This window comes from Helicoverpa armigera, chromosome 13 (genome assembly GCF_030705265.1).
Source record: "Helicoverpa armigera isolate CAAS_96S chromosome 13, ASM3070526v1, whole genome shotgun sequence".
NCBI classification, from domain to species: Eukaryota; Metazoa; Arthropoda; class Insecta; order Lepidoptera; family Noctuidae; genus Helicoverpa; species Helicoverpa armigera.
The window spans coordinates 5,578,719-5,589,805 of record NC_087132.1 but is presented as its reverse complement, the minus strand read 5'-3'; the positions used below and the strand labels follow the sequence as shown (position 1 = coordinate 5,589,805).

General features: G+C 36.2%; 1 protein-coding gene across 2 annotated transcripts; it reads left to right on the top strand.

Moving 5' to 3' along the window:
- Positions 1–9,574, top strand: LOC110371575 (piwi-like protein Siwi). Of its 2 annotated transcripts, none has more exons than XM_049840316.2 (19): positions 1–153; positions 2,937–3,246; positions 3,324–3,455; positions 3,541–3,700; positions 3,791–3,902; positions 4,042–4,167; positions 4,370–4,471; positions 4,548–4,641; positions 5,287–5,414; positions 5,504–5,764; positions 5,914–6,056; positions 6,269–6,414; positions 6,674–6,785; positions 6,929–7,058; positions 7,205–7,442; positions 7,615–7,691; positions 7,800–7,972; positions 8,114–8,213; positions 8,827–9,574. In XM_049840316.2, the coding sequence occupies exons 2-19, from the start codon at positions 2,940–2,942 to the stop codon at positions 8,989–8,991; spliced, it is 2,706 nt and encodes a 901-aa protein (XP_049696273.1). In that variant the 5' UTR covers positions 1–153; positions 2,937–2,939; the 3' UTR covers positions 8,992–9,574. The 2 variants fall into 2 exon arrangements, with proteins under 2 accessions (XP_049696273.1, XP_063893516.1); XM_064037446.1 differs by lacking the exon at positions 1–153 and adding an exon at positions 1,612–1,650.
- The last annotated feature ends 1,513 nt before the right edge of the window (positions 9,575–11,087 follow it).

Genomic DNA, 11,087 nt, shown 5'->3' with positions numbered 1-11,087 from the left:
TCCATTCATTCAGTGAATTCCATTCCTATTTTTCTTTCTTTTTTCGCTGTGAGAGCGGTGTGCCGAGAGCTGCCTGCCAAAAAACTTAATTTTGTATTATTAAAATCATAAGATTTTAACAACTCAGAACAGACATCGTTTCATCAGCCACTGGTAAGTTGCAATAAATTTATTTTAGCTAGCCTTGTCTTGTGTTAAATAATAGGCCTTTGCCCATAAGCCGCCATCTTTCAATTTTAAACTTTCAATGAAATATTTATATTTTTCTAGTATTATTGTTTCTAATGTTTCATATCAAAACATGATATAGCGGGAAACCATTTCACTTTTTATATAAGCTAAATGTTTAATGTATTGTCCACATTGTTGTTTCTTAAAACTCGCTTTCCATGTTGTTTTTCGGTGGTTGTTTTTAAATTTGTTTACCCGACACTACTACAAAATTTTGCAATTCGAGCTAGATTCTGCGATTGTGTTAACCGATTTGCCTGCTCAAGGCTAACCTCATATTATTGTTTAGGTATGCTTTAATCCGGTATGTATACCTAAACAATAATATGCCAAGCTAAGCTTTCTGCGAACAGAAAAGTTTTAGGTATACACATGTAACTAGGTGAAACTCATTACAAGGCTCAATACCGACCCTCAATTTCAATTCTCTGTATCACACATCTATTTTTATCATACCTACCTACATTTTACATTTTGTAAATCCTCATGCAAATGGCCGCTTAAACCTTGATAGGGTTTACCATTATCTTATACCAATCCTTGTTAACACCATCTTAAGTTTTATAATAGTTCATATTAATACATGTTCACCTGACAATTCCAAGTAGGCAGCCACTCTTTAAAACACTACCACTCAGCTTCATCTGGTTAGACTGGAAGCGACTCTAACGTAGTTGGGAAAAGGCTCGGGAGATGATGTGTAGTAATACCTATGCTGGTGAAACCGCAGGAAATAAGTTAGTATACTATATTATAACTACTACTTAAATAATTTTATTATCTCTAATCGAAAAATAACAGATGGTTTGGTTATTGTCATATTATAAAAGTCTGACTTACTTAACATTTGATAATGAATATTGTAGAAACTTAGCATAGGTTATTTTTATTATGATGGATGGTCCGTTTAGGTATACTAATTCAATGCAATCTGTAGTTAACAAGTTTATGAACTTAAGGATTTGCTTCAACTTGTAATTTGCACTATGAAGATAGGACTTTATTTATTTATTTACAAGGCACACCAACAACTTAATAAATTCAAGCTTTAATAACATTATAACATTAGCAAGCTGTACTCTGATTTAGTAAGCACTTAACTAATGCTAAACAATTTTGCTTGAACTTTTTACAAAAACACATTAAACAAACTACTGATGTATGTTCACTGATTACTCGAAGACGCCTGGACCGATTTGCATTTTTTTTTTTTTGTTTGATAGGGTTTACCTTCCAGGTGGTCCCATAATCATCAGGTCAGGATCTGATGATGGAAACCCTGAGAAATCGAGGGCAATTTTCGAAAATTGTAGGCATATGTAGAGTAAAAACTTGACACTAAGTCGTATGTCTGATAACACTATGTAATGGTGAAAGATTGGAGCTGACCAGATGATGGAGACCAGGGGCCCGATTCTCGTAAGTTAATAATGTCAAAATCGAATAGAAATTGAATCACAATATAATCGCTAGTAGTTTTAACCATATCGGGCATTCTGCTACTAATATAAGACCAATCGTATTCCAACGACATTCAATTGGTTTGACATTGGTCTGCTATTTTGGTCTATATGGTTGTTTGCTCTATAATCATATTGCAATTGTAAATCATTCGCAGACAGAATGATTCATTATTGAATGACAGAAAAGGATAAAAACGTTTATTTCAAAGAAAAAATAGCAGAATGCAACATACGCTTCAATCATAATTGAGTCGGGATCGGATCTCAGTTGAACTTGAATTGTATGTCACTTAAGTAAAATTAGGAGAATCATGTCCCTGAGAAGGTTGAGGGAACTCGACAACTGAATGTGTAAACTGCCTTGTGTTTGAGATTATAATTTTTGTATTGACGAGACCTTTGCAACAATAAAGGTTTGGAGCTGACCTGATGATGGAGACCAGAGAAGGTCGAGGGAACTTGACAACTAAATACGTAAACCACCTTGTTTGGGCTTATATTATTCTTATTGATGAGAACTTTCCACTTATGCGGATAGTGACAACTATGCTTGTCACTGAAAAGCTTAAAAAAACTTTTAACTAAAAAATTAAACTGAGTCCCAAAACTTTTCTGGTTTACCCTCATAATAATTTTACCAACAGTAGATTCTAGTTACCAAGGTGTTAGGTTGTTGTTTTTAATGTATAATTTGTAGATAATCTCCAATAAATGTATTCCCTAACTTTATCTAGTTTAGTTTGTGTCATTTCATTGAGTTTGTTTTCATATTTCCCTAGCCTTTTTAACTGTCTGTAAAACAAATTTTATGCTACACTGTTAATGTAACACATTTCTAAACCATGAGGATTCAAATTGTGCTACTTTATCGTTTAATGTCCAGGATGTTTGTCGCATAAAATATTTATGTAGCTATGCCAAGAAACACAGCCTAGCTAGTGTTAGAAATCTATATTAATCACTAAACTACATAGTATAAAACGTATACCTAAATCTTTATAACTATGCAACGGATTTTGATGCGGTTTTTTTAAATAGATACTGATGAGGAAGGTTTATGTGTATGTTTTGTATTTAGTATCGGCATGGCACCCGTGCGAAACCGGGGCGTGTCACTAGTAATGTTATAAAGCTGAAGCATTTGTCAGCTTGAGCATGCATCTTGAGAACTTCGATAGATCTTAACCTCATTTTATTCAAGTGAATATTAATGAATAAATGTCCAACTTCCATTTTCACCAGACCATGTCGGAACCTGGGAGAGGTCGTTCCCGTGGGCGTGCAGGAAGAGGTGGTGACAATGCTGGGCCGCCTCCCCGTAAACCCGGCGAACAACAGCAACAGAGGCCCCCACAGCAACAGGGGCCACCAGGCCCCCGGCCACAACCACCAACCGCTTATGGTGCTCCCGCAATGGGGCCGCCTGTGCGAGCTGGAGTGCCTGTGGCCGCCTCGCCAGCAGGCCGCGCCTCTCACCGACCAACACCAACAACACATCAGGAACACCCTGGAGATGTAGACGTACAGGAAAGAATGCGGAGCATGCAAATCAGTAAGACCCATTTCTCTACTGAACTTTAAACTCAACAATAACTTAAAATTCTAAGCATCATTCTCTACCATAAACAGGTACTCCACAAGTCGGTGCTGGTGAAAGTGCCTCTGTGATTGGCCGTGGATCTCGGCGTGGCGGGGGCAGGATTTTACCTGAACAAATAACGATTTTGCGCACTCGCCCAACAACAATTCAGTCGAAGAAGGGTATGTCCATAACTAACCGTTTACCCCACATTTTACATTATTAATAAACCCTGCACTTGATGAGTACCTAAAATTCTGTATACAGGAACCTCGGGAACGGTAATCGATCTGAAGGCCAACTATTTTACTGTTAACACCACACCCCAATGGCGCCTTTACCAGTACCATGTCGATTTTTCCCCGGAGGAAGACAATACCGCGGTTCGCAAAGGCTTACTGCGGGTCCATGCCAACACTCTCGGAGGGTAAGTCCATGACATTTTATGATGCATGTTCTGTATTTGTATCACACCATAACATTATTAATTATAAAAAATTACTTTTTGTCCAATCAGGTACCTGTTTGATGGAGCAGTATTGTATACTGTTAAGCGCTTACACCCTGACCCATTAGAGTTGTACTCTGATAGGAAAACTGATGGTGAAAGGATGCGAATTTTGATAAAGGTAAGTTTGACAGATGTTGAAGGAATGCCTATGAAGTTATTTGTTTACTGCAACAATGAGCCTAATATCAAATAGCTTCCATGAGAATGTGTGATTCAAATAAAGTGATCTATATTGTACATATTAAATTTGTTTTCAGTTGACATGTGATGTAAGCCCAGGGGACTATCACTACATTCAAATATTTAATATAATTATAAGGAAATGTTTCCAATTGTTAAATCTGCAACTTATGGGCAGAGATTACTTTGATCCTGTTGCTAAGGTAAATATTATTTTGTAAAGTACTATACTTAGTCATACTTGTTAATTATAATTCGAGAACAGCTGGACCGATTATCATGGTTTTTGATTTGTTTTATTTCTATCTGTCCCAAACGTCAAAAAAATCATCCTAATTCGACACAAACAAAGTCGTGAAGAATAGCTAATTTTTGCAATATTGATAATTTTTTTATGCTTTTCAGATTGATGTCCCTGAGTACAGATTACAAATATGGCCAGGATACAAAACCACAATCAATCAGTATGAAGATAGATTACTGATGGTAACAGAGATTACCCACAAGGTACATCAACACACTATGAAATGTATTATTATGTTTGTATCAGAGTGAAATAAGTGAAAAAAAAATACTTTTACAGGTTCTACGTCTTGATAATGTGTTGCAAATGCTCAGTGAATATGCTGCAACAAAAGGCAGCAATTATAAAAAAATATTTTTGGAAGATATTGTTGGTGAGTCTGTTAATTTATAAGAAACTAGCTTTCGCCCGCGGTTTCACCCGCGTGCCGTAGCCGGATGGTGACAAAAACTATCCTAAAACCTTCTCCCGGATCTAAGTTAACTCCCCTCTAATTTTCAGCCAAATCGGTCAAGCCATTTTCATATTATGTCGTGACAACGGAAAGCGGGTTTCATTTTTATATATATAGATTAATAATGGACACACTCAAAGGCATTAAATGGTTACTTAGGCCGTTGCTTAGTGCAAAATTTCTCATAATCTCTAATTCTCAGTAATCATTACAGCTTTATAAAAATCTCTTATCATCTTCTAAGCATCATTTTACCTAATATCTACTCAAAGCCTTAAGTAGTGTATAAATGTTAGTTAAGACATGCTTAAGCAATGTTTATCAACTAAAAATTGTCTTAAACATTACTTAAGTATTACTTATTATTTAATTCACGTTTATAAGTAAGGCAAATTTAAGAAATGTCTGAGTGCAGGGGTAAAAACCATTTTTACCCTTACAATACTACTTATGACTAAGACAAACTTCATCTACACTAGATCTTGCAGATCTGTCCTCCCTAAGATTGTAATTGAGATTATCCAAACCACCAGTGACTTTAAAAATCTGTTTTACAAATTTCAGGTAAAATCGTCATGACTGACTATAATAAAAAAACCTATAGGGTGGATGACGTATCATGGCAAGCATCGCCAAAATCAACTTTCAAGATGCGTGATGAAAATATAACGTACATGGAGTACTACCAGAAAGTATGTTATGTGAAAAACCTGTCATTTCACAAATGCATATTGATTGCATTCCATTTAAAACATTGAGTTTATATTATAACTGTTATCAGAAATACAACATCCGCATCCACGACGGCGGGCAGCCGCTGCTGATCTCGCGCTCGAAGCCGCGCGACATCCGCGCCGGCATGCCGGAGCTGGTGTTCCTGGTGCCGGAGCTGTGCCGGCAGACGGGGCTGACGGACGACATGCGCGCCAACTTCAAGCTCATGCGCGCGCTCGACAACCACACCAAGATCGGCCCTGATGTACGCATTCAGAAACTGTTGAAGTTCAACCAACGATTGACCAGTTGTCGTGAAGTGGTTAAGGTATGTACCTCTTCCAGTTAATGTTGAGGGGTCGCTTCAGCACGGTATGATTCCGCTTCTATTCCTCTTTTTCAGCTATCATAATAATATTAAGTCATTTCAGGCAATCTATATCTTTTGATAAAGTTGTGTATGTTCTCTCTTTTTAGGAAATGGGTGATTGGTCTCTTACTCTTTCCCATGAACTTGTCAGTTTTAAAGGTCGGCAACTTCCCCCTGAAAATATAGTCCAGGGAAATAATGCCAAGTACCCAGCTGGCGACACAACAGAAGGATGGACAAGAGATATGCGGTAAGATAAGCAACATTTCAAATAAAACTTAAACATCCCAGCCAATAATGTATACTTTTTTGTGAATTCGTATAAAAATTCAGTTTCAAATGTTTCTGTTATGTGATTGGCTAGTCATCTGGGTCTTACGAGGTAATTTTACACAGTACACACACAGTATATCTTTATTTTTTAGAACACTTGTAATAATTTGTAACAATGATCCTTTTCAGATCGAAACCTCTATTAGATATCTCACAATTGCCATCATGGGTGGTCATAACTCCAGAAAGACAACGAAGAGATGCTGAAGGATTCATAGATTTAATTATGAAAACTGCTGGGGGTGTGGGTTTCCGAATGCCCAAACCTGAAATAAGTGAGTAGATTACTCCTCCTGTCAAGCCTGTTGAATCCTTATTTATTTATTTAAATCATTTACTTGCAAGAAATATGGTGTTACATAAGATTTTAACATGTGCAAGTTTGTGTACTTACATATTTCACCCTTATTACAGTTATGCAAAATACAGATATTTAAAACTAATGGAAAAACTAAAGGATGTTTGTCATACTTAATATAATTATGATTACTTTTAATTGGTATTATGTATTTAACAGTATTGTTTTATTTCTAGTACCCATCAGGAATGATGGACCTATGGAATATGCAAATGCTTGTGAGAACGCAATTGCCCGCAAGAATCCCGCTATGATCCTATGTGTGTTGGCACGCAAGTTTGCAGACAGGTGAGGCTCTTTATGTATCACAGCAGTTAAATTGGCTAAGCGTTTTTACACGCAATGATTGAGGATTATTAAAGACATTCTTTTGTACCTCTAAAACAAGTATTTCCCAAAAATACAATGCTTAAGATGTTTATTATTTACAGATATGAAGCGATCAAAAAGAAATGCACCGTAGATCGTGCTGTGCCTACTCAAGTAGTTTGTGCTCGAAATATGACCAGCAATTCTGCAATGTCTATTGCAACTAAAGTTGCGATTCAGATTAATTGCAAGGTATGATCAATTCTTGGGTAATTTTTTTTCGATACAAATGTTCTTTTCATAAGATTATTATTTTCTAGCTGATTTGTCCACCCAGCAACGGAAATCCCTACATCATCCAATCTGCATTTTCCCAATAATATAAATGTTATTTTCAGCTTGGTGGTGCTCCGTGGCGAGTGGAAATACCTCTACAGAGCATCATGGTCATCGGCTACGATGTCTGCCATGACACTCGCTCTAAAGAAAAGAGTTTCGGTGGATTTGTTGCAACACTTGACCGGCATTTGACGCGCTACTTCTCAGCGGTGAACTCGCACACCTCGGGTGAGGAGCTCAGTGCCCACATGGGCTTTAATGTGGCCGCGTCTCTACGCAGATACAGAGAAATAAACGGTAAGTGCTTTTGGAAGCATTCAAATACGTGTAAATAATTTAATGTGTATACTGTTGTATATGAATGCAGATATCATGCTGCGCAATTCAAGCTCAACAGCTAACTTCATAATTAGGATTAGGCATATGTTACTAAATATATCTACATATTCATAAAGATATTATTCTGCAGGTGCACTGCCACAGAGGATATTTATTTACCGGGATGGTGTTGGAGATGGCCAAATACCATATGTGCATAGTCATGAGGTAAGGTCATTCATGCACATGCATGATGAAACTAAGAATAAAACCTTAATTTGATAATAATTAATAGAGATGTAGACTGCAGATGATAATAAACAATATTTATTCTAGGTGGCAGAAATAAAAAAGAAATTAAGTGAGATATATGCAGAAATGGAATACAAGATGGCTTATATAATCGTTTCCAAGCGTATCAACACGCGTATATTTCTGGACCGCGGCCGCAATGGTGAAAACCCGCGCCCCGGGACAGTAATTGATGACGTAGTGACGCAGCCAGAGAGGTAAGTGGCAACAAATACAATGTACCTGTTATTCTTTAACCCAGTCTGTAAGTGGAAAATTATTATGTATTTAAATACATAGAATATTGACGCATCTGAATACATCTTTATATCTCTAATCTTCTTGGTTTCACGTTGCAGATACGACTTTTACCTGGTGTCACAAAACGTTAGAGAAGGCACCATATCTCCTACATCTTACAACATAATTGAGGATACTACCGGACTGCACCCTGATAGGGTAAGTTTATATTTTTAAATTATTTACTTGGTAGGATCATTTGTTTGGGGTTTCCAAAATCACCAAGCATTAGTGGAATACTTGATCAAAATAAGCGTTTACAATCGTTAAACTGCTTTGATCCATAACATTTAAAATAAAATGTAACAACACTAAACATTGAAGAAAACTATGAAATAATGCAACTCTCTTGACATACACTAGAAACAAAGAATTCTGCGATAAGCTCGCACAGTCACTGACTCTTTATAACCCTCTCATTGAAAGGCAACCTTCAACTGAAATATACAAATAAATTACATAAAACATACAGCATTTTAACCCTTTTTATGCCAGAGCGCTGATATATGTACACGAGACACAATTGATCTTCTATTTTTCTGTTAGCAGCATACAAGCAGTTAAAAACCGTATACATACCTGCTAGATACATATCGATTTGAAACAGTTTAATCATATTCCATGACTAAATTATTAAAAGCGCTTAAAAATCTGTAGATATCAGTACCGTAACAAACAAACGAATTTAATGTTTCAAGCATTTCCTCAAAGTCTTAGAAAGTTCTGAATATTGCTAACCTACATTAACTAACAATTGTTTTCTTCTTTCTAGATGCAATGGTTGACTTACAAGCTGACTCACTTGTATTTCAACTGTTCTTCTCAAGTGCGAGTCCCGTCTGTGTGCCAGTACGCCCACAAACTGGCGTTCTTGGCTGCAAACAGCCTTCATAGCCAGCCACATTACACTCTCAGTGACACGTTATATTTCCTGTAAAAACGATAGCATTAAGGCGGGGGTCCAGACATGTATCATTATCCGTCCACATATGCGATCATGATACGCGTCGATTCGGATTGGGCAAATGATACATGTCTGGACCCGCCTTTATGTGTACATGTTAGTGTGGATATTCGAGGAATGCCCTCATCTATTGTGATTAAAGAAAACCTGACTGTTAAGATATTATGACAATAGTTAGTTTTTTGGTCCTCTGGACAGTAAAAATTCTATTTTCTTACCAAACTGGGTAAGCCTAGTTAGGTTTTATAAAAGTACTCGTAAGTTTTTGAACGACATTACTCAAAAAAAGTATAATTACAAGAACTCGAATTTTAGGTTTAGTTGGGACTTGTGTTTACGCAGTCCATTCTGATTATTTTTATTACCTCATTTCTTATTTTTGTATGTTATTAAGAGTAGTTGTTGCAGAGGCAGCTCGTAACCTGCAACAAAACTTGTTATGTTGATTATATTTTAGTTAAACACGCTACAGTCCTCTACCACCGAGCAAAAAGCGCTTTTAATGTGATGAAAGTTGTGAAATTTTATTTTGTGTTGATTTTTGCAATTTATGTGTGTAACAAAGTTGAAATGTCGATGTGTGTACGAAGTGCTTTCATCACTCATTGTAAAACTGCCATAAAACTTATGCCACAGGCATAGCATTACTTTACTTTTAAGTTCTTTAGATTATAAGTGAGATTTAATATGTAAGGATTTTTCAATAGTTGAACAAATTTTATCTGCCTTCTAAATTTGTCAATAAGAAAATCTGACAATCTAAAACTAAAAATTATATAGATAAGATTTACTCGACTTTTGAACAATCCGTCCCCCAAAGAAGTACACTTCACTTCATGCTGATGTTCTTCCAAACATTCCAAGCGATGGGTTATTGTATAGACAGCATTGTCTAATTCGTCTCTTTCATTATTTTCATGTTTCTTTTTATTAATTACAAATGTTGTTTTAAGTACAAGTGATATATTGCAGATAAGAACTTAACTCATTAAATACATCTTGGACCATGATTGCGGAGACTCAATATCAACTCGATTTAAATTTACATTTCTTGGAGAAGACATGTTACCACTGTCTAGATAGTTCTGTATCAAATACTCAAACCGTATTCTATAAAGGTGTTCTTAGATCTAGAGCCAGTGACCGCCTGACCCACGTTATTTTATAAAGGCTGAAACTTCGTGTGCGCATCTATATTACAGTGGGTATGAACGAAAGACTACTACGAAGTTTGACACGGTGGCTTTTAGATGCACACACAAAGTTTCAGCCTTTATAAAATAACGTAGGTCTGGCGTTTGCTGGCTCTCGGGCTATCTGTAAACTACGCCATTTTTAAATATAAAATTTTTCATTTGTCGCAGTTGACGTTGACGATGTTTCATCAGCAACATGTTTTCACGTATACTGGTAATCTCATTCAATCTAGAAATTTGGTGCATTTTGTAAACATTTCCTATTAGACGTAGGCTTATATAGTAAGTTTTTTTTTACTTTTTGTACTTAACAATAATACACTTCTTTGATTGAAATAATAGTTTTTTTTTTTTCACTACATACTTGAGGCTGGACCTAATTAAGTAATGTGTCAATTTGATATCAATTGTATCCCAATAGAAAGAGATAGAAGTTTTAGCTTAACCTTAAGCGGCATTCCGCTACTATTATAAGACCAACCATATTCTCCAGTTCATTGGACTGCCTTTCTATCTATAGGGTAGTCTGCTCTACAATCGTAAATAAATTATTGTGTTGTGTTGTTCATATACTCATTAAAACTGGGTAGAATTTGAATGGCAACACCTACAACCACAGAGTCCATTGCGCCAGTGTTACCAACGCATTTTTTTTATTGAATGTTGGATATCAATCGTATGAAACTTTTATGTCGCTTAAAATTAAACTTTAAACCGTTTGGTCAGAGGTTAGAGATTCTTAATAGTTTTACCATTGTGTTTAGTTTACTTAATATCGAAGGACAAGTGAAAAAAAACCCATTTGTTCTATCATAGAACTAAAGAGAACAAACCTGTCCCCGACCTTAAACTGTTGATATAGGTATCTTGACA

Excerpts from the sequence above, each read along its gene's own strand:
- LOC110371575 (XM_064037446.1), top strand. The coding sequence starts at position 1,624 with ATGATGGAGACCAGGGGCCCGATTCTC. Across the intron at positions 1,651-2,936 it reads AGACCAGGGGCCCGATTCTC|ACCATGTCGGAACCTGGGAG; the intron begins GTAAGTTAATAA and ends CATTTTCACCAG. Across the intron at positions 7,692-7,799 it reads CATATGTGCATAGTCATGAG|GTGGCAGAAATAAAAAAGAA; the intron begins GTAAGGTCATTC and ends TATTTATTCTAG.